This window comes from Haemorhous mexicanus, chromosome 14 (assembly GCF_027477595.1).
Source record: "Haemorhous mexicanus isolate bHaeMex1 chromosome 14, bHaeMex1.pri, whole genome shotgun sequence".
NCBI classification, from domain to species: Eukaryota; Metazoa; Chordata; class Aves; order Passeriformes; family Fringillidae; genus Haemorhous; species Haemorhous mexicanus.
The window spans coordinates 16,472,271-16,495,202 of record NC_082354.1 but is presented as its reverse complement, the minus strand read 5'-3'; the positions used below and the strand labels follow the sequence as shown (position 1 = coordinate 16,495,202).

The following is a 22,932-nucleotide window of genomic DNA, read 5'->3' as shown; positions in this document are numbered from 1 at the left end:
TAAAAATGCAAGGAAACAGCATCCCTGATTTTCTTAAAAATATCCCAATAAGATAAAAAGTGGAACAAATCCTTAAAATATCTACCCAGCCAGGCTCTTTTCCATTTTTTTCCCATAAGCACCAGCTGTTTTTTCCATACCAGCACAAAGGACATATTAACAGATTCAGTTTATTGGAGCTTTGTTTATGCACTGGGTGAGGATTAACAAGTAATTTTAATGAATATGGCAAAACCAAGTTCAAAGAAGACAGAAAATTTGTAAATCTTGTAAGACCACTAATTCTGGCTGGGCTTTAGATGCAGAAAATGTGCTGCATGGAATTTTCCATATTAACATTTTTCCTAAGGTTTATAAACTGTAATCCTTTCTCCATCACCATTTCACACGGAACCTCCCGATTTAGTAGATTTTTAATTACACCCTTGTACTCCCAATATTTAGTGTGTCTTTATAATATTTCTGTAAAATGAACATTGCTGCTGTCATTTTGGGTGTTCATTCAGCAGAAAACCTGGGAAAGAGCAGGAACCTAAACCAAGAACTTGCTTTTCAGAGCAACTTTTCCCCCTGGAAATCCAATGGCATCAATAGGAAAAGGACATATATATGTTGGTGGAAACAACTTGGATTTTAAAGAATAAATCACTTCAAACTTTCCTTTGTGGCAGAATAAGGAGCCTTGTAGAGACATGAAGCAGTAAATATTGCATATCTTGGCTTTAGCAGGGTTTTTGGAATGGTCAAACACATTCTTGGAGGGGACAAAGCCTCAGAACTGCCTGAGGAGCTCCTCAGGGAACTGCTGATACACTTTCCCAACAAAATGAAAGGACCAGTGGGGTTTTCCTGGGGCCACTCTTGAACCTGAAAGTTAATAAATCTATTACAAGGGTTGAACTTATCAAAGATTCAGGATGAATAATAGCAAGAAGTTCCCAAAAGGAGCTTGGTCAAGCACCAGATCAATTCCAGGTTTTTCCACATTGGACTCTCCATACATTTTCCCAAGAACAAGTTGGACACTTTGGGGACAGATTCAATCCAGGTCCCTTTTTGGCTGAAGCAATGCAGCCCCATGATTTCATGTCTTGGAGCAGCATCAGAGCCAAATCACTCAGTGGGATGGAGAATTGCAAATACAAAAATTCCAGGTGAAAATGGGCTCCTTTCCACCCAGTTTTCACTCCTTTTTGAAAGACCTCTGACTTTATAAGTGAGCCCAAAGTCTGGTTTAGAGCTACATCCTTTAAAACATCCCCTAAATAATGGCATGATAAGTCTATAGCCTTTAAAACATCACCTCGAGAATGGCATCCTGAAGTGAGTCAAGCTGTCCTGGGAAAGGGTTCTGTGGAGTGGGGTGGGTTTGCCCCTGTGGCTGCCTCAGTGTTTTCCAGACTCCATAAAAAGCCAGAGAAATGGAAATAGCAGCCATTGCTCTAAACTGTGTGACCAAAGCTGTCACACAGCAGCTCCCAAGTCCTTGTCCAGGAATTCTGAGCAATCCCTACAGAAACTCCTCTCACCTGCTAAAAGTCTGAGAACCTACAAGCTGCTGGAAAAGGGAAAGTGTGAACACTTGTGTGATCCTGCAGCTGGGTTCCTGAGGGTGGAATCTATTCCCTGGTGCACCAGGGAGCGATGCAGATGTTCCCAGCTGTGGCAGGAAATGCCCACAGCCAGCCCTGGCCCCAGGGCAGAACCACACGGGGTAAGTCACTAATGGTGAGCTGGGCTCATCAGTTTAATGAGCTCCTACACAGGAGCTGCAGCACAGTCTCCCTTTGATGCTAACTCCCTCATGGAAGGACTCCTTTCATGTTCCAGGCTGCTGTTTAAACCACCAGACCAATCTGCCAGCCCCTGTTAATTTAAATCTGTCATTAATGAAGGAGGAAGCATTTAAATCTGGTGGCAGGTTTATTTCATCCTGAAATAGTTTTTTTCCTCAAGGTTTGGCTCCTTAAGAGGCATTACCAGGGAAGGAAATAGATAACATGAGATTCTTTCTGGAGCTTGTCACTCTGCTGCAAACAGCAGCAGCTTTGTTAACCTGTATATTCAGGCTCCTTTATTGTAAAGAACATTACTGTGATCAATAAATCTTCTTTTGGAGCTAAAAGTCTGCAAACTGGCTTCTTTGACAACTTAAATAACACTTCATGTCTCCTTCAAGAACGATTCTATGAGTTTTTTGATGAAAACTATAGAAAAAGCACCTGTAAGCCCATTGATAGTCAAATTAGAGCCCTTGAAATATTACTTTCTATTATTCCCCATATTAAAGGAGTTCAATAAGCTGCATTTTATCAAACACCACTATATTTTTCAAGGGATGTTAGAGAGACTCTCACCATTTTTGTTTCCCAAGCTGCAGATAATGTGAGAACAAAACATACCAAGTTTCTTAGGAATTGTTCCATAGACAATTCCAAACCAATTATTTTCTATAAAAGCAGTGGTATAGAGGTTTTGTGGTTGCTGTATTTAATTTTTACAGGGCGAGTGTTGATGGCACACAGAGGAAGGGAACATATCCAGAAGACAAAGCAGCACAACAGAAGATTTAGGGTTTAAATGTATGGGCGCTCCCTAAAATCCTGTTACTAAATTCAGGATGTTTACTACACCATAGAATTATAGAATGGTTTCAGATGGAAAGACCTTAAAGATCATCTGTTCCCAACACCCCAACGGGATGCCACAACTAGTTCAGAATCTGTGTTAAAATTTTTAAACAATGTAAACATCCTCTTGCAATTTTAAAATAAACATAAACACTGTCTGCTTTTCTCCTCCCCGCCTACAGAGAAAAAGCAGCAATTCTTTCATTTCAGTCCTGCAGAAATATTTACTGGTACTTCTGATTAAAGCATCGTACAAAATTAATTACCCGTTTAATAATTTAACATGGTGACTTTCAGGGAAAACTATCTGGAGTAGGGATACGGCCTGTCTGGAGGCTTTGGAATGAACACAGGTCTCAAATCTGACTCTGACTTCTCAGTGCTCCTACAGCTAAGCTAATAAAAAGTGATTTTAGATGATTTCTACCACAGAATCCATCAGAATGGGTCAGCAGTGTGCTTCCGGCTCCTTTGTTGAGGAGGTTTCCATTGGGAAAGGAAATGGAGCCCGAAGAAGGGCTGGCACTGGTGCACCTAGCAGTACCTGGTCCCTGTAAGGACACGAGTGAGGGTTGTGTGGCTTGTGCTGTCATCAACTCCGGCCGTGGCCCTGAGGAGGTGTCTGACCCCACCTGCCCTGCACTGCCCACCCGGACACACTGGCATTTCCTCCCTTCTCAGACCAAATGTATCCATCCTGTGAAACAAAAGGTTTATTTCTTGAGTGCCATAATATTGATGCAAATGAAGCCCTGGTCCTTCATGGAGCTTTTTGGGTTTCACTGGGCGGTCTCCTCGAGAGCCCAGGCTGTACAATGCAGTGGGGGGCACAGGGATGGCCACCACAGAATCACTGGATGGATGGGGGGCTGGAAGGATCTGGAGATCACCCAGTCCAAGGCGGGGTCACCTGGAGCAGGTGGCACAGGAAGGTGTCCGGGTGGGTTTGGGATGTCTCCAGAGAGGGAGACTCCACACCCTCCCAGGGCTCTGCCACCCTCATGGAAAGAAGTTCTTCGCGGTGTTGAGGCGGAACTTCCCGCGTTGTAGTTTATGGGCACTGCCCCTCGTGCTGTCCCCGGGCAGAGCGCGGCACCACCCTCCGGGGGACATTTACACGGATTGCGGGCTCCTTCCCTGTCTCTCTCCCGCCCCGAAATCTCAGGGATGGCTTTCCAGGAGCACTCGCAGGGTGATGCGGCCGGGCCCGCGGCGCGGGGGCGGTACGGGGTTCGGGGGCGGTGCGGGGCTCCGGGGCCGCAGCGGGGCCGGCCCTGCGGCCGCCCCGTCCCCTCACGGTGCCGGCGCTCCCGTGCGCGCCCCCCCGGCGGGCGGCGGGGGCGGGCGCCGTCCGGGCCGCGCTGATCGCAGCGCGCCATTGGCCGCTGTCTGCGCGCACGTCACGATCATGATGAGAATTAATGATCGGGGCCGCTGATTTCATTGTGTGACGCCGGGACCGACCCAGCCGAGCCCGGCCGAGCCCGGAGCCCCCGCGCCGGCCCCGCGCTACACGGTAAGCGCGGGGGAGCCCTCCCGGGGGGGGGGAGCGCGGCGGGGTCCCCAACGGGAGGGGCGCGGCGGGAGGGGAGGAGGAGGAAGATGATGATGATGGTGATGATGATGATGATGATGGTGATGATGATGATGATGCCGGCGATGCCGCCCCCCCCCGGGCCCGGCGGTGGGGGTGGGGGAGGCCCGCGCGGGCTCGCGCGCGCGGACCCGCCCGGCGCGCGCAGGCGCTGCTGCGCCTCCCGCCCCCCCCCGGCGCGGCCCCGAGCGAGGGGGGGGAGAAGCGCCGGGCACGCGCCGGGAGCCGCCGGGGGAACTGCGCGTGCGCGCGCAGCCGCTCTGCGCGCGCCAGGGGGGCACCCGCGCGCCTGCGCCAACCGGGGCCGCTCTGCGCGTGCGCGCCGGGCCCGACAGCGGCCCCTCAGCCGCGGGTGCCTCCGGCAGAGGCACAGAAACAACCCGGGCACAGGGACATGGCCGTGACAGAAACACCGCGGGCACAGGGCCATGGCCGTGACAGGAACACCGCGGGCACACAGCCTGGGAAACACCCCGGCATCCCCAGCACAGCCTGTCACCGATCACCGCCCCGGCCGATGAACCACGGCACTCAGTGCCACGTCCAGCCTTGCCTTAAATGCTTCAGGGACGGGCACTCTGCCACCTCCATGGGCAGGCCCTTGCAATGTGTGACTACTCTTTCTGTGCAGGAATTGTTTATAATGTCGATCCTAAACCTCCCCTGGCACAGGTCCTGTCATCGCTAATTTCCTCATTCCCTGGTGCAATCACAGAATCCCAGAATCACTGAGGTTGGGAGTGAGCTCTGAGATCACCGAGCCCAACCTGTGCCCGATGCCCACCTTGTCAGCCAGCCCAGAGCACTGAGTGCCACCTCCATCCTTCCTTGGACACCAGGGATGGGGACTCCAAACCTCCCTGGGCAGCCCCTGCCGATGTCTTATCAGATGTTCCATGAAGAATTTCTTCCTAATGTCCAACCTTAACCTACCTTGGCAAAGCTTAAGACTGTGTTCTCTTGTGTCATATGTGCCTCAGTCCTTAGTGCCCCGGTGTCCCCAGTGGCTCAGTGTGCCTGTGTTGGCAGGGCTTTGGAAGAAGATGGACTTTAAGGTGCCTTCCAACCCAAATCCTTCTGTGATTCCATGGTATCGGCCTGCTGTGGTGCCAGGCACGGCCAGTCATGGTGGTTGGATAGGGAGCCTTGTGCTGCCAGACTTTGGTCCCTCAGGTGTTTGAGGATGAGGAAGAGGAGGATGTGTACTGTGCTCTTCTGGAGGTCTCAGCCCTGGAAGTGCTCGTGTGGCACTCACCTGCCTGAGCAGTCCCCAGCCCTGTCCCTGCCCTCTTAGCCTGGGGTTTCTCATTCTGTGGATAACATCACACATAACTCACTTAAAGCAGTGCTGTGTCCTCCCAACTGCAGTCCTGAAGCAGCTCACGTGTTCAGAGTAACACTGCATTCTACTGTTTCTTCCCTTTTTTCTGACACAGGTCTTACAAAACACGTACGCGCTTTATTTAAAACATGTGGCTAATCCAGCTGCAGTCAGGAGTCTCATTTGCATCAATAGAGCAGGATGGGATGCATAAACCTGCAGTGTTGTGGTCATGGGTTATTATGTTATTAAGTTACTGAGGGCTGTCTAATTTGTCCCTAATAAAGGGCTGCATTTTATAGGCAGGGCTATAATGCCATCCTACAAACGCTGTACTTAGAGGAGAGGGAAGCAATTATGCTGCGAGTCACAGATATTTAAAAGTACTTTTACAAGCTGGTGTGTACATTACACTCACCCAAGTATCAGCCTCATCCACTTCCCTTGGAAGTGAGTGGTTGTAACTGGTTTGGCCTGTGTAGGAAAGAGGCACCAACCTACAAATTCAGATTATTAAAGGTTGTTGCTTGATGTGTGTCCAGTATCTCCACATAGTGTGTAAGGTGGGGGGTTGGTTGGTTGATTTTTTCTTTCCATTTGGGATGTGCAAAAAATGGTGAGTTTTTGGCAGCCATGGCAAGTGAATGAGATGGTTTCAGTTCAAGTTTCTAAAGCTGGAGGAATAGTGTCACTACTGCAGTCTTGTTTTATTTATGTCTATAGTAGTTTTCTTTCCATAGTTTCAGTTTTGTCTCAGATTTATATTGGCACTAAGACTTGTTATTTTTTGCCACTGGAGATCTGTGCAGGGAACAAAAAAACCATGAATTTGGAGTGTGCCAATTTTTTTGTACCTCTTACAGATGGAGAGACTAAAACAGAAATAGTCTTTGAAAGGTGACTTTTTTCCTAGGAAAATGCCTTTTTGGAGCTGAAGTTAAAAAAGAAAACTCTCAGAAACTGATTGTTCCCTTTTATCACTCTGTGTTGATCCCTGACAGTTTTAGAATGTGTTATACCATAAATATTTTTATACTTAGTTAGTTCCTGGTGGCTTGCACTCTTGAGATAATTGATTTATTTATTATTTATTTGACACCCAAGACTAGTTTCTATTGCTGTTTGAAGTGAGTATAATTATGGGTTTGTTTCCTATTTTTCAAGTTAAGTAGTATTAGCATAAAGATTTACCTTGTAAATATTTACTTGATTCAGCAATCCAAACATTTAAGGACTTTTGGAGACTAAGACCATACTGGTGTACATTATAGGCAAAAATTATTTTTCCTTCTTATGCTGCTCCTTTATTTTTTCTTTATTTTTCCCCCAAGATCTCTGAAGTAATTCCAGAACAGCTCAGTAACTCCTGAATTACTTGATTACCTTATTTTTCCCCATTTCCTTATAGTTGTTCTTTCTTTTGTGGCACTCCTTGACATCGAGTTGTTTCCAGTAGTTGCTGAAAAGGAATGACCTGGCTTCACCAGGTCTCCCTGGAGAGATTCCTGATTTTGGACTGTTGGATGAAGTAAATGGGTTGGAAGGGCTGGATTTGCAGCAGACACTGGGATTGTGCACTGAGTACCTGTTCCATGAGGCAAACCACGGCTTCAGGAGCCAGCTCTGCTGGAGCTCTGCGTGCTCTCCCCTCATTCTCACTCTTCCCAGAGAAGGGATGGAAGGGAAATACTGGGCAGAAGTTGCTCAAACCACTAAAGAAGCCTGAAAAAGTTCAGCTGTAAGAACAACCTCAGTGTCTTCTGCTGGGGAGCTGGTGACAGTCACAGGGTGTCCATGGAATTGTCCTTGGGACAAACTGAAGGCCGTGGAGTTCCCATCTTTGTCCTTTTCAGTCACAGCCTGGGATCTCCCAGTGTCCCCAGTGCCTGACAGCACTTGGACTCCATTTACACCTCCCAAACCATGGCATAGCAGAGGGATCTTAAAATGAGCAGAGTTTTAAATTAGTGTTCAGTTCAGAAAGGCAGTGAAAAAACATCTTTATATTGTTGGGCTCACAGCAGGCTGAGGGGTGGGAGACCATGGGAGTGCAGAGTTACCAGTGATGGTTGGCCTGGGACAAGTAGCAGGGGCAAGGGAAACCTTGGAAAACCTGCTATTTCAGCTGTCATGGGTTATTCTCTGCACTGCCAGAGACACCAACACACTTGGCCAAGGCTGCTTTATTTTATTAGAGCAGGCAGATGTTAAATCCTTAAATACACCTTTGCCACCTCTGTATTTTATGAAAGTGAAAATTCAACTTACATTCATGGAATTTGTCTGCGTAATGCTTTACCTGATTTTTATTAAATTTCACAGAGCTCTTTTCTGTGACAAACTCTCTTTTTAGTGCCAATGTGTTGCCAACCAGCTGGACACCTGGCTTCCCAAAAGCTCACATGCTTGTTTGCTAAGCTTGGCAAGTCACGATCAAAATGAAATTATGATAAAAATCCATGTGGATTTCTAACTTGGAGTCTGAGGTTCAAGACTAAGGTGAGAAATCCTGAAGAGACTGGAGTGCTCTGTAGGTGCACAGATTGGAAAAAGGAGTTTGTTCCCTTGGAAGTTACTGAGGTTGTTTTGAATAATAGCCTGTGATGAAGGTGAATGACCTGCTCATTCCTTTCACACTGATGCCTCAATGTCCAGTTAATTTAGCACTTTGCAAGTTACTTCCTGTGTTAAAGAAAATGTAAGGGCTCATATCTTGTTCTAATTATGAACACTGATGCTGAACATGTAATACTTCCCCAAAAAATAATCAGTGTAGTCCTTTGATGAACATATCCTGTATTAATTTGTCTCAGAGACAGTAACATTCTGTTCTCACAGCTGTGTGAATACTCAGTGGAGGTGAATTCCCAGGTGTGACAGGCACGGGCAGTGAGCAGAACTTGTTGCCTGTGCAGCTGGGATATGCAGAGATAATCCAGCTCTTCCTGGATTAATGGGATGGCTCTGGACTTTGTGGTTTTCCAGGGGAGCTCCCAAACATAGGGTACTGCTTTAGATATTCAGAATCAGCACTTTAAAACTGCTGATAGCATCTGCACTTTACAGGTGACATAATATTAATCAGAGAGCTTTGAACCTGCCAGGGACAGAATATTGCCAGCTGTCCTTCACACTGCTGTGAAATTGGTGGAAGGTGGTACAGAACTGTCTGTTGGCTGAGGGTTTGGTATATCCATGACACAAAAAGCTTTAATAAATCTCACCTGCTTGTTTGAAGATGTTGTCATGTAAACTGCAGTTAGGATTCAGTTCATAGCTCTGTGGCTGGAGGATCCTGTAATCTGTTTATTTAAATCAGTTTCTAATGGTCTCTGCAGGAAACCTTTGAGTTCTGCTTTACTGGATTCAAGGCAGAGGCTACCAAGGAATCTTACCAGGACTTTGGTTGGCAGGTGTAGTTCATGAGTGATTAAAATCCACTGTAAAAATGAGTTATTAAAGCAGAGCATGACCTCTCCTGAGCCTGGCTGGGCCAAGCCTGTCATGCAATGCTCAAGGGTTTATCTGAAGTTCAAGTGATTTAATCAAAATGCTCCACCCTGTCTTTATCTAAATTACAGATGTCAAATGCAGCAATGAAAGTATTTTAACACAGAAGTGACCTTGGATACAGAAATCCACATAATTAAAAAACATGTCAAGGATCTGACACGGGTCTTCCCTCGCAGGTCATCAGGTCTGGCTTTAAAAATTTATCATGCCATTGGAAGAGTCTTCACAGCAGTTGGTGAATTGTTTGGAGAGCATGGTGTGATGGGCCTGTGTATGGAAATGCTGGAGCTTTGGGGTGACTTCAGCAGGATCTGGAACGATGGAAGTTTCAGAACTGTTTCTGATGAGGTCATTTGTGGGAACTGAGCTCCACTAAATAAAAGAGGAGCACTGGTACTGAAGGAGGAGTAGACAGGAGTGGAAGCTGGGGCCTGCCAATTGTGCAGGAGGAAAAAGAATCACAAAATTAACTCTTCTGTGTTCTTTCAAAGTGATGTAAATCATTCAGTGGCCTTGTCATTGTGTATCCACAGGGGAGATCTGAAGGCCGTTCTCAACATGAGAAAGTAGATTATGATGAACTTTATTGATTTGTTAATGGACTAATAATTGTCTCCTCTGTTGCTTGCTATAAATTTCTTTAAGGAGTAGATTATTCAGAGCAAGAGTCTCCTCTGGCCAGCTCTGGCAGTGACTGAATAAATGTTCGGGGAAGCAGAGCTTGGGCAAACCTGACTTGTAATGCAGCTGGTGCTATGTTAATAATGCACTGGACTGAAAGAGTGAATAAGAGAACAGAAGTAAAAAAACATAATTGAAAAATCATCTATTTTATCTGTTATTTCAAAGAAACAGTAATTTTTACAAATTGGTAATTACTGATTTTTCTATTGCCTGTTGACTTAGAGAGGAAAGTAAACTCTGAAGTCAAAGCTCTGGCCTACAAGCATTTTACTCCAAATTCTAGTTTATTTGCTTTATATTAGAAGCAGCTCTTGTGCAAAGGTTAGGTAGATCACCACTCTCCTCCTTTCCATTCAGAATTTTCAAAACTGCTTGCCTACAAGGGGTTCCCTCATCCCCTTTATTTTCCTACTGGATGTTGGCAGGTTTCTGCTCCTTTGGTTCATTCTGTATTCTTGTGATTTATGTACTGCATTAAAATAACTTGTGGCTGGTGACGTTTTTGCTTCCCAAGGCACCACGTTGGATGCAGGCTGTTCCTGGCTGGCACTTGCATTGTCTAGCTGGTGGCCTCCTGTCAGGGACAAAAAAAGGCCCTGCCTTGGAAATCTGTGATGATGAAGCTCTTCTGATATCTACCCAGAGGATTGCATTCTTTGCCTGTGTCGATTGTGTAACAAGAGCACCAAGCTCCACTTTGCCATTAGGATTCAGCTGTGTGCTTGATAATATTGATAATATTGCCAATAATGTTTGCCTTTCCCAAGCCAGGGCATGAATTTTCACACATAACAAAGCAATATCTGGTTTAATGTGTTCATCAAAGTCCTGCCCTGTACAGGCCACCTCCTGTGTCCTCACAATGAAACTCAGGGGGACCCAGTGCTGGGAACTGACCTGAGGAGTTGCTGCTGGCCTGGGAGGAGCCTGGGCCTCTTATCCTGGTTGACTTCCTGAGCACTGCTGCATAGAGGTAAAACCTTATAAAAGAAAGGCCTTGTAAAATCAACCCTTGCTATTTCAGCTGAATTAACGGCTAGCCTGTTAAGTTCCCATGAGAAAGAATCATAAGAATGGGAATCAGTTTGCATAACAAGGCAGTTTGCATCTGTGAAAAATAAGAAGTCTATCCCATGAGAATCCACAAAGAAAAAATGTAAACACCTGTGTAAAGGGAGAGCCTTACAAGCACCTTCTAACCAATGAATTGAGTGGCAAGAAAGTTCCTAACCAGTTAGAATTAAACACAATAACTGGGAAAACTGACTAAAAATAAGCTATAACATTAAAGTGGGGTTTTTGCTGCTGGAACTTTGATGTGTTCTGCCCATCCTTCTTCACCGCTGCTGTTGTTGCAGAACAGCACTTTGGACAAAGCCGAGGAGCAGGAACACATCCCAAGGTCCTGAAGCCAGCATTGGTTATATCCTAGGAAAACAACCCTTACGTGTTCTTAAAAATCTGGTTCTCTAGCCTTCAGGAGGTGTCACAGCAGCAGAACCTTTCTCAGCCTGGGGCATGGGTGACCCTCCTCTGTTAAACTGGAGTGTTTGTTAAACTGGGTGGGCAGCACCAGGGCTGCCCAAAGCCCTTCCTTGGGGGTTTTCCCCCAAATTGGTCTTTGGTCCTTGATCCTTGTGACTTTGCAGCTGGAAGTGCCAGTACTGACACGCCAGAAGGACTGGCTCTTGTGGAGTGCAGGAATTGCTGAAGTCAGAGACAGTAGAAACTTTACTCAGTCACCTTGATTTTGTACCAGATTGTGTCTGGTTTTTTTGTTGTTAGAGGCGGGAAACAGACCTGCCAGTATAGGAGCTGCTCATGTTTCTCTGTTTTGCCTAATGCCTTTGTTTCATTTACATTTTTAAGGGAGAAACTTTCTCTTTGAAACTAGAACCTCATGGGCTTAGCAATACCATATAATATTTATTTATTTGTGCAAAGCAGACACTGTTGTTCCAAACATCCAGTTCACCTGTTCGGCTTGACACAATGCTGATTGCAATAGGCTTTCTTGGAAAGTCAGGAAGAGTGTTGGTAAAAGGTTCTGTAGAGAAAACATGTCAGTCCTCAGCCTTATCACAGGCACAGATGAGAGGCTGTGCCTCCTGCACAGTTCCAGTTTCCACCCAGCTTTCAGAGTATCTCCTTTTCCTTTCAGATGAATCTGCGTTCTGTATTTACTGTAGAACAACAAAGGATATTGCAGCGTTACTATGAAAATGGAATGACAAATCAAAGTAAAAATTGCTTTCAGCTCATATTACAGTGTGCACAAGAAACTAAACTGGATTTCAGCGTGGTCAGGGTAAGTACTGAGGCCTCCCAAATTTGTTAAGCATACACATTTATTGCTTTACATAAAATATAGAGAGGTCTGGAGTCTCTAACTTTATCCTTGTCTTAAATCAGACTCCAGTGTGTGTGTGTGACATTCATTTTTACCCAGCGAGCCTATTTAGAGTTTGTTTTCACTGAAATATCTTCACATGACTGTTGAATTTAGCAGGGGCCTGGGTTGCACAAGGAGTGATTTTTGTTGTCTTTTGTTGGGATTTTTTGAGTTCTTATTTATTAAATTATAGGATGGATTGCCCTATAGAAACTTTGTATGATGTATTATATCAGAGCAAGCTCATGTTTTTAAGAAACTATTTTTAAGCTAAATAAGTTTCTATCAATTAATATATTTGGGAGAAACAACTGTGGAGCTATTTCTTTTAATGCACTCTGTCACACTTGTATTCCACATCACAATCATAAATATTGTGGTCCTTTGTGGTTACTCACAGTGAGGACATTCTTTTCCTATAAAACAAGAATGTCCCAGTGCTAACAGGAGCTCTTCCAGAGTCTATGAATTGCACAGAAAGGGAAATAATAATCCCTTTGTGAAACACTAGACAACAAAATGGCTGTTGTCCGAGAGGGAGCAGAAATAGAAATCCTGAGGCATGAGATTAAAAAATAACAAAGGGTACTGGAGCTCCCAGGAGCTGCTGTGACACTGGACACTGAGGAGGAGCAAGTGGGACCAGTCTAGGTTGGTTTTTAATTGGTTTAACAGTGGCACATTGACAATAGCAACCCTGCTCCCAAATTCTTACCTGGATTCCCCTCCCTCCGAACACTCTGGAAACATTAAAAGTTACTTTCTCAGCTGGAGGTGGTAGAAGCTGTGAAAGTCAGCCAGGGGTTCAGGCTCCTGGGGCGGGCAGGCAGTTGTAACAGGAATCTGGATGCTGATGGTGCAGCCAGGGCTGGTTTGCTATTTTTGTGCTGATTGAATGTCCTAGAGGAGGCAGCCCAGCTCCCCTCTCATTGCAGTTCTCTCCATCTTCATGTTTCCCTTCCCTCTCCATTTCCTTTCCTGCAATCAAGTATCATTCCTCCTGTTTTCTTCTCTTCCTGAGCCCTGATTTGCAGCACTTCAACTTTTTCTTACTTAGGAAGTGCAGTGGAAACAGATCCAGTGTCTGTCCTGCATTTGTCATATTTTAGCATGATCTTACCTTTCTCTTCCTTACACCCATCATTTCTGCTTCTCCTAATGCCCCTCCTTTTCCCTTTTTTACTTTTTATTCTATAAAACTCTTGGTCAGTGATTAGTTCTTTGCAAAGTGATACTTGAGTTGCAGCTGGCACTTGCAGATAGGATTATAATAGGCACATGAATTCCCTAAATACAATCGGTCAGGAGAATGGGACTCTCAGCAGAGGCAAAGCTGACCAGTAACTGACATTTTACTGCATGTTACAAATTGTGCCTCAAATTAGACATTTTGTAAAATTTGACAAAAAATTAGTAGAGCAGAATTGTGTATGGCAAGGATGGTTTTTTCCTGTATGAAATTAGTCACAGTGGTGTCAATGGAATAAATATTGAGGGTAATTTCAAGACAGGAGGCACGAGAGTCTCAGGATTTTTGAGAAGCTGGGGTTTTGGAATTGAGGCTGGGGTTGTCCTGTGTATGAGTTGTGGATGCCAAAGAGGAGAGGCCTGCATCTCTACCCTGTATTGTTCAGGCCTGTATTTCCACCCTGTCATGTTCACTGCATAATCAGTACATGATTTACATATTTGTAAACTTACATCTCAACTCGAACACTTAACATGTCATCAGACCTGCTTAAAAGTGGAATTGCTAATTTTGTCTGCCTCTTTGACACCTGGTTTTGTGTTCCTTGTCTTGTTTGCAGACGTGGGTTGGCAACAAGCGGCGGAAGATGAGCAGCAAGATCGCCGTGGAATCAGGGGGCACCCCCCCAGGCACTGCCCCTGCCACTCCCTCCGTGCCCCCGGAAGCAGCAGTGAGAAACGTGGTAAATATTGCTCGATCCCAAAGCCAGCAATCCTCTTGGACCTCTGCTAACAATGACGTGATAGTGACTGGTATCTACAGCCCTGCCAGCTCCTCGGGCCGCCCGGGAGCCGCCAAGCACACGAACGCCTCCATGGCAGAGCTGCACAAAACCTCCATCCCGCGGCTCCCGGGCAAGAGCGACGCGGACTTCCAGCAGCAGCACATCCCTCTGGGACGGCAGGTACCCCACTGTAAAAACGCTTCCCTCTTGGTGGGGGAAAAGACCATTATTCTATCCAGGCAAACGAGCGTGCTCAATTCTGCAAACTCCATCTACAGTCACACGAAGAAAAGCTACGGCAGCTCCTCGGTGCAGACGGCGGAGCTGGTGTTACCTCAGAAACCCATGATTTGCCACAGGCCCTGCAGGGCCGAGCCCTTGGCGTGCCAGCGCTTGCACAAAGCCGAGCCCGCGGCCCTGGCGTCGCACGTGCCCCCGGGGCCGAGGGCTCACCCCAGGGACCCCGGGTGCGGCACCCAGAACCTGGAGATCCGCGAGGTGTTCTCGCTGGCCGTCACGGACCAGCCGCAGCGCCTGGTGCCGGGCGGCGCCGCGCAGAAAGCGCCCTCGCTGGAGGGCAGCTGCCTGTCCATCGCCATGGAGACGGGCGACGTGGAGGACGAGTACGCCCGCGAGGAGGAGCTGGCCTCCATGGGGGCGCAGATCCAGAGCTACTCCAGATACTGTGAGGGCAGCGGCTCCGGCCGCGGGGACAACCAAAGCGCGGCCGCGGCCGGGCCGGGCCGCAGCGGGGGCTGTGGGGCACAGCTGGGCACTGCCAGGGACGGGCCTGACAATCTCCTCTACCACAGCAGAGAGTTCCACCTGCCTGCACGGACCTCATTGCACACAGCATCCAGCACGATTTATAACCCTGCCAACGCAGCCAGAAGTACCTTTTCTCCTCATTTTACATCTTCAAGTCAACTGAGGCTGTCACAAAACCAAAATAATTACCAGGTAATCCGTCAGTTTATCTCTGTCTTCAAACCTCAAAGCCGAGGTTGTAGATGATTGCTGTTTCCTTTCAGAGTTGGTGGCTATTAAGCAATAGGTTCACCTTTCTGCAGGCTGTGCTCCTTTTATGGCTTTCAGTGGAGATAATTCCTTCTCAAACCCAGTGCAGGCAGCACTGCAGTGTGGTAGCACTTCTGTCTAAATGAGCCCCTGGTTGCCATATATTGAAGATCTGTGAGGATTTCATGCATTCCAGGGCTAAATTTTGGCTGCAGGAGGGTCATACCCACGAGCTGGTGGTTGCTCAAGCCTGTGTTGTGTTGCTTTGGCTTTCCAGCACGTGCCATGGCCGATCCCTGGGTGTTCTCCTGTGGACACACATCACACGTGGCACAAGACGTGGTTTCAGGCTGACATTTTTGTATTTGCTCACCCCATTGATGTCAGCTTGGAATCCTGTACCCCCTGTGCAGGTGGCAGTCTCTGTGTTCTGTCAAGATTAGGATCCCCTGTGATGGAGTTAACTCAGCTTCCTTTCCCACAGCATCTAATTCAAATAATCAGTTTTACATTCAATCCCTTTATTCCTTTTCCTGTACTAAAATCCCTTTAGTGATACTGAGGGGAAATTAAATGCAGATCATTGAAGAACTAGAAGATGTTTAGGAGAACTGCAGCACTTGACACATTTTTTTAGTTTTTGGTATTAAAAGGAGAGAGATACTTGTGCAGGAAACATCCAAACTGGTATTTTTCATGGATTTTTACACCATCTGGCATGACATAGCCTGGAGACACTGAGCTAAAAGTCTTTTAAGGCTGACAGAATGTGATTCTGTGTGTGTCACCTGCATGCATTTGCCTGTTATTGCCTTTTTATTTTCTCCTGAAAATAAACCATGTCGACAGCATATCAGCTTTTCCTGTGCTTTACTCACCAGGGTAGAGAACAAGACTTTGTGAATCATGTTTTTTTAGGGTTTTTTCGGTTTTCTTTTCCTTTTTTCCTGACTTGTTCCTATCTCGTGTGACCATTTGAAGGAAAATTTCTGAGCCCAAGTCAGTGCCACTTTTCACCTGAATTATTACTTCTCTGGGTAAAGCAGAGGTTTGATGGACAGAGGGTAAATTCTGGGGAGTAGATGCACATCAGATGAGCTGTTCTCTACTCTCACACAGTCTCTCAGTGTTTGCTGTTACTTTTCTTACTTGGTCATAGAATTCCTGAAATGCTGTTTACCTTTGCCATCCCAGTTTCACGGGAGAAGGAAAGCTGTAAATGTGCAGATCAGTCCAGTAAAGGGTTGGTGAAAGTGCTTACAATTGAGTTAAGGACATTTTATAAAGTTTCATGAAGGGAAATCCATTGCTGATGCCTCCATCAGCTGTGTGCTCATGGTGCTTTATTTCACTCTTGAAAAAGCAAGAGAGAGATTGATTTATTCTATTTTAATTTTTTTTTAATGAAATTAAGAATAACTTTGGGGGTTTTATGGGGTAGGAACTGAGTCTTTTTGAAGAGCTAGAACAGTTCATAGTATGATATTTTATCTGCTCGTGTGGTGTTTTATGGATCAGAATAAGATCTCTGGAGTTTTGTTTTGGGTTTTTTTTTTCTTCCCCCTGTAACAACACACCTGGTTTTCTGATAAGTGAGAAATTCATCTGTACCCCAGCTGACCTCCATGCCTGTCTCAGACACCCTGCTCTTTGGATTTGTTGTGTGGATGGAGGGAGCTTCTGTTTCCTGTCATATCCCTTGTCATTCCAGAGTTTTAAACCTTGGAAAAGCTGAGCAGGAAGCTGTTAATTCCCTTATTGCTGTGAGCATGCACCCTGTGAACCCCTGAGGTGACACTTCTGGGTATTAGAGACTTTCTGTGGTGTTGTCTTGAATCCTTTTAGGCTTGTACAGGATGACATTTCATTTTTTTGTAGGCAGTTTATGTTAATTTTATTGCCCATGTTTAGCTAATTTATCCATCAGCACAGAGATGAAAATCCTTAAACTTGGGGAAATCTTCTTGAATTTAAAAGTAGATTAAACCTGAGCTAAATGATTATTGGAGTAGTTGAACATCCAAGCAGATGCTTCTTCAAAGTCAGGACTGTGTGATTCATGTTTTGATGAAGCAATTACTGTCATATATTGGTGGGGTATCTAATTAGCAATTAGTTATAGCTTCCTTACTGGTTCAATTAATCAAATTCATGTTAGTGTAACTTAAGACTAAATTTAATTAAGTGATCAATTTTAATGCCTGAGCAGTTTCAGTAAACAAATTCTTCAGCCTACTTGCTTGTCTTAGTTTGACTTTGAGTGTGTAGGAGTGGAGAGGTTACCTGTGCTGTCCTCCAGGCTGAGTTGGGATTTAGTCTTGGTTTCTTCCCCCAACCCTAAGGGACAGGAACCCTGTTGAGAATCTGTATTTTTATTTACTCTGTTCCCAAGCCCAGCCCTTGTGCCTGTTTCACAAGGGCAGCTCAGAACAGTGCCATGCACACTGTACTCCAGGGAGTTCTCTTGAGATGAACTTGGCTGGTTTGGCCCTGTCCCTGTCAGAACTGTGTGCATTTGTCTTCCCAGCAACCCTTAATGCTCTGCTAGGTAGATTTTGCTCTATTCCCATAGAAAATCACTTTTTTTTTTGTAGCCCCCTTTAAATGAGTGAAGAGGAGGCACCTGGCTGGTTCCTCAGGGTGCCTTTGCAGTGGATTCTGCAGTGGGGGATAGATATAGGGTTATAACAGACAAAGAGAATTTCTAAAATGTGTGTATGCAGTGCAGAAATTAATATTTTAGGCTCAAACCCTGATGCAGGTTGGCCCTTTGGAGGGGAGGGTGCTCATTTCATCCCCCTCAACCCTCTGTGTGCTGTCAGGAGAAAGTGTCTGACTTTGGGTGACCTCCAAATGCTTCCAGCTAAAAGCTTGAAGGATAAAAGTGTTTTATGTGCTTGTACAGCAGCCACCTGTACCAGGGCTGCTGTGCTTGTTGTGGTCATGCTGCAAGAGCCTTCAGTGAGAACTCTGCAAGTACAGAAACTCTCAGAGCAGTTTGGGTCAGTCAGCAGAAGTGCACAGGTTTTTTCCTCACAGGTGATTGATCTCTCCAGAGCTGTGTTGAGTCTCTCGAGCATTGATTGTCTGCAGCAGAAGATGAACATGGAATCCTAAATAAGCCTAAAATATTCCAGGCTATGACACCCCTCAGATGATCAGGGAAAACTCTGAGATGTATTTTTATGTAATAAAGTCTGACCTCTGGGAATGATGGAGAAGCCATAGGAATGGAAGCAGCTGTCCTTTGCTTTCACACCCCTTCTCCTTCCTTCTCCATCCTGAAATCCCTGTAATTTCTGCTGGTACTCAAATCTTTAACATGAGACATTGAACAGCTCAGTGACAAACATGAGAGCATTTTTTTGGAAGTTGAAGTGAAGCAATTGAAAAAGATGTGAGGGCAGCTCAGTCCTCAGCCCTTGTCTGACTCCAGTCTGCTCATCCTGCCAGATGGAAAAGGAAACTGCTGTTGTGAAATGCAAGTTTTGGGGTACCAAAAGTACAGAAACACCCAAGTTGTCACTGTGTGTCACTGTGTGTCACTGTGTGTCACTGTGTGTCACTGTGTGTCACTATGATATCTTGCCCTCACCCAAAGTAACAGTGTTTTATTCTTGGCAGTAAAGGTGAATATGACTTTGGTTTTCAGTCTTAACCTGTTTACAGACCTTGGTGTTAGAATTGAATGCACAGTGCTGAAATCTCAGTATTGGCTCTCACAGCAACTTAAGCTGCTCATGTTTTCTGTTCTGTTTCCTCCTTCCCCTCTGCAGATTTCAGGAAACCTTACTGTGCCTTGGATTACAGGTTGTTCCAGAAAAAGAGCAGTAAGTACATTTCCATTTAAGTATCTAATGCATCAAGTGAAGCAATGAAAAGTTGATAAACATGCATTTTTGAAAATGTCAGTTCTGTTTACCTTGGGTGGGTTTTTTCCCTTTTTCCTTTGATACTAACACTATCTGCAGGTGCAGTGTTTCAGTTGAGGTGAAGTTGATGTCTAATTTAAAAGGAGGTCAAGGTTGTAATCCAGTGTGAGGTGAGGCCCAGGTAGGAATCTTGCTCTTAGCTCAGACACAACATCTGAATTGATCAGGACTGAGAGTTTGGAGGTCATAATATGTTTTTTATATTGAAAGTGAAGTGGTTGTTAATTGAAGTAACTGAATGCTTAAGAGAGTTAACTCCCTCTGCAGCTTCTCTGCACATACACAGAATTAGTCAGTGCTGGCTGTAGGAACTTGATCAAGTCTAATTTTATCCACATAAATGTCATTTCACAGTAGCAGAATCATCCAGTTTAATGTCCTCAATTCACAGACAACTCCAAACCGTAACACAAGGTATGAACCTGCTTTTGTCAGGGAAAAAAAAATCCCTGCCCAACTCTTTTGTTTAGTTAGTGCTCAGCATTTCCAGCTTGTCTTTGAAGAGGTGTCAGTTGTGCCTCCTTACCAGCAAATCCAGCCTCAGGTGGGATGGTACAGCCAGGCTCTCCAGGGCTGCTCTGACACTCCAGCTCTGTCAGAAGCAGCAGCTGGGGAAGTGTCTGTCATGGAAACCAAACTCCCCAGTCTGTGGAGCTGGCAGTGCCCTGGCAATGCCCTGGCAGTGCCTGCTCTGTTGGCAGTGAGGTCTAGGCAATGGAAGAGCCTTTCCTTGCTTTCTCCTTCTGTAACCAGAACATTTTCCTTTATTACTTTCAGTTCTTCAGTCTCCAAAAAGTGTGAGTGTGGCAGTGTTTCCTGTATAAGTAGGAATCTAAGGACCATCAGTTAATGGTGTTTTCTCTCAGACTTTTTCTAGGTCTCAGCTGAAGCACTTCCCATTTCTGCAGAGTTTGGTACAAGGACTTACTTCTTTTTGTACAGAGAGCACTTTATAAGAGCATCTCCCAGAGGAACTGGTACTTTTGTACAAATCCTGTTGTGCTCAATCCATCTTCTTTCTTTCCTAAGTGCTAATTCTCTTGAGGAAGCTTTTTAAAATGCAGCTCTTTTCTGGAAGGCTCATTCCCTCTATCACTTAATGACCTTTTAGAGCATCTCACCAAGGAGCTGGGGAGTGTCCTGGGTAGAATTTCACGGCTAAATGGGGAGGTTTTAGCCAAGGTAATCCAGGTCGTTGTGTGACCTGACAGGTACAAATTCTGCTGCTGAAGTTGTTTTTAGAGTTCTGTGCTGTTCTGGGGGTCAGGTGTGTGTCAGAGCCAGCTCAGATTTGGCAGTGGGAGCACAGGGCTGGGAGTGGGGTGATGTTGGCCTCTGCCTGCAGCCCTGGGGGGTTGTTGGGTGTTGTGGTCATGCTGGATACCTGACTCCAGCAGTAGAAGACATTACTGGAGTAAAATCTAAACTTTCAAGGATGTGGAGGTGCCTGTTCATTAATCATAGAGTCCCTGAGGTTTGAAAATACCTTTAAGATCATTGAGTCAGCCCAGCATCAGCATGGTCACCACTGAACTGTGTCCCCAAGGGCCACATCCACACGTTTTGTGAACACTTCCAGGGATGGTGATTCCACCACTGCCCTGGGCAACCTGTTCCAATGCTTTACAACTCTTTCAGTGATAAAATATTTTGTAATATCCTGTTTTCCAATAATTCCTGATGTCCTGATTTCCTGAGCCTCCCCTGGCCCAGCCTGAGGCCATTCCCTCTCCTCCTGTCCCTGTTCCCTGGGAGCAGAGCCCAACCCCCCTGGCTGTCCCCTCCTGTCAGGAGTTGTGCAGAGTGACAGGGTCCCCCCTGAGCCTCCTTTGCTCCAGGCTGAGCCCCTTCCCAGCTCCCTCAGCCCCTCCTGGGGCTCCAGACCCTGCCCAAGCTCCATTCCCTTCTCTGTCCCCAGCCTCTCAATGTCTTTCCTGCAGTGAGACACCATTAAGGTTGGTAATTAGAGAATTCATTTTCCTTAGGCCTTTACTCTTTTGTCTTTTTAATCAATAAAATGCATAAAACCCATTGCTTAACACAATCTGTTTGACAACATCTGTGTCCAGATTTGTGGGTGCACTTTCCCAGCCTGAGTGCAGAATCAGCCTCCTTCAGGGGGCAAGTTGAGGACTTGGCACCCTGAAACTGCTGTGTACACACAGGGGTAAGACAAGCAAAGGAGAAAAAGCTCCTACTTCCTAGAAACTTTGATTTCAACTGTGAAATTCTTTTGAATAAAGAGTGTGAGGGAACAGAAATAGAATGGATAGAGTTGTAGAAGTGCCATTATGGCAATTACTGCCATTCAAACAGGAAAAAGGCTAATCTGTATTTTGGTTAAAATGGAGAAGATTGTCTTTTAGATGCTCTGAATTTTTAATCTTCTGCCTTGATGTTTTGTTTCCCTTGCCCTGTCCTTCAACTGTATCAGGAGAGAAATAAAAGCTGTGCAGTTCTGCAGAAACTCTTTCTTGTCTGCTCAGCTCTGCTGTAGGATGATGTAATCCTGATTGTTAATGAATATTAGTCTAGAAATATCACCCTCTCAGTAACTCATGAGAGTGTCTTTGGAAATGACAGAGTTCTGTATTCTGTCCTGGTGCATGTGCAGTGGCCTTTATGAATGCATTGATTTTTGGTTTTTCACAGGGTGGTGGAAGGATAACAAAGATTCAAAAATAGCAGTGAAGGTACCAGTTAAGGAGAATTAAAAGGGAGAAAATATCTGCACTTCTGTTCTTAGGTCTTGAGTGTACTGACTGTGCTTCAGTTCTGTGCCATCTGAGGTCTGAGCAGAATGGGCTGTGTTTGGGGTGCATTTAAAGGTACTGGTGTGCTCTGGGGAACATTTGTCACACAGGTGCTGGCTCTGGGCAAGCTGGGCCTTAGTGGTGGAGTTTCATTTTGGGGGAGAGGGGGGCTTATCTGCCCTCTTCACTTTGGGGTGTCTGGGCTCTCTGGCTTGTATTTGGGGACAGGAAAGACCTGAAATGGGTGGAGAGTGCTGGATTTTGATTTTTGTGTCACTGTTGCACAGATAACTCAAAATCTCCAGAAGAGTGAGTTGTCAGTTTGTGTGGTTTGAGGGTTGGTTTGGAAATCAGAGTGAGATGTCTGGGGCTTAGAGTGTAGTTTCTTTGCTAGACTGTTCATTGCATTGATAGATCTATTTGGTTTTTTAAATCTTTTTAGTTGAGTTTGATTTAGAAACAGATATTAACAGAATATCTGTAATTTTGGCTCCATGCTGAAGCAGTTACAGCTCTTCTCACAATGGGGTGCTATGAAATATTTATCACCTCTGCTTCCTTCAGAGCAAACTTCACGCTTACCCAGCCAGTGGGGAAAGATGCAAAAAGTCTCTGCTGCAGAAACCTGGCAGTGTGTGAGCAGCAGGAGTGGAAGGGTGCCTTCACACACCTCTGTGCCTGAGTTTGTGCAGCTGTGTGTGAGCAGCAGTGTCCAGCCTAAGCTCAGGATGGCTGTCACTGACAGGGGGCAGCTTTGTGGCACTGGTGAAACCTGAAGCTGAAACCTCAGGCTGAAGGAATGTGTAATCTGGAACAGCTTTAATGAGGTTAAATATCTTGGTGTGTTAGGGGAAGATGCAAACCTTCAGAATTTGTATGTGGGAAATCAAGAAATAATGAACTGAAAAGTAAGAATGATATTAAATGGTGTAGATGGGAAAGGAGAAACGTAGTGGAATGATTCAGAAATCACTGTTAATACATATAAATAAGATCCTGAGGTGGAAATTGATAATCCTCTGAAGAAAACATATATTAGTTCATGTCAGGGTTCAGAGAGCTCCATGCTGGTGTCACTAGGAAAGGTGAATAAGGCAAAATGACACTATGCTTGTACAGAAGA

At 45.6% G+C, this 22,932-nt stretch overlaps 1 protein-coding gene across 1 annotated transcript in view; it reads left to right on the top strand.

Annotated features, from left to right (window-relative positions):
* Positions 1 to 3,970: 3,970 nt before the first annotated feature.
* Positions 3,971 to 22,932, top strand: part of HDX (highly divergent homeobox) — a 40,043-nt gene continuing 21,081 nt past the window's right edge. The window contains exons 1-4 of the mRNA XM_059859109.1: positions 3,971 to 4,146; positions 11,904 to 12,050; positions 13,943 to 15,067; positions 18,901 to 18,954. Of these exons, the coding sequence (XP_059715092.1) occupies positions 11,904 to 12,050; positions 13,943 to 15,067; positions 18,901 to 18,954 (1,326 nt within the window). The 5' untranslated portion in view covers positions 3,971 to 4,146. The remainder of the gene's footprint in view (positions 4,147 to 11,903; positions 12,051 to 13,942; positions 15,068 to 18,900; positions 18,955 to 22,932) is intronic.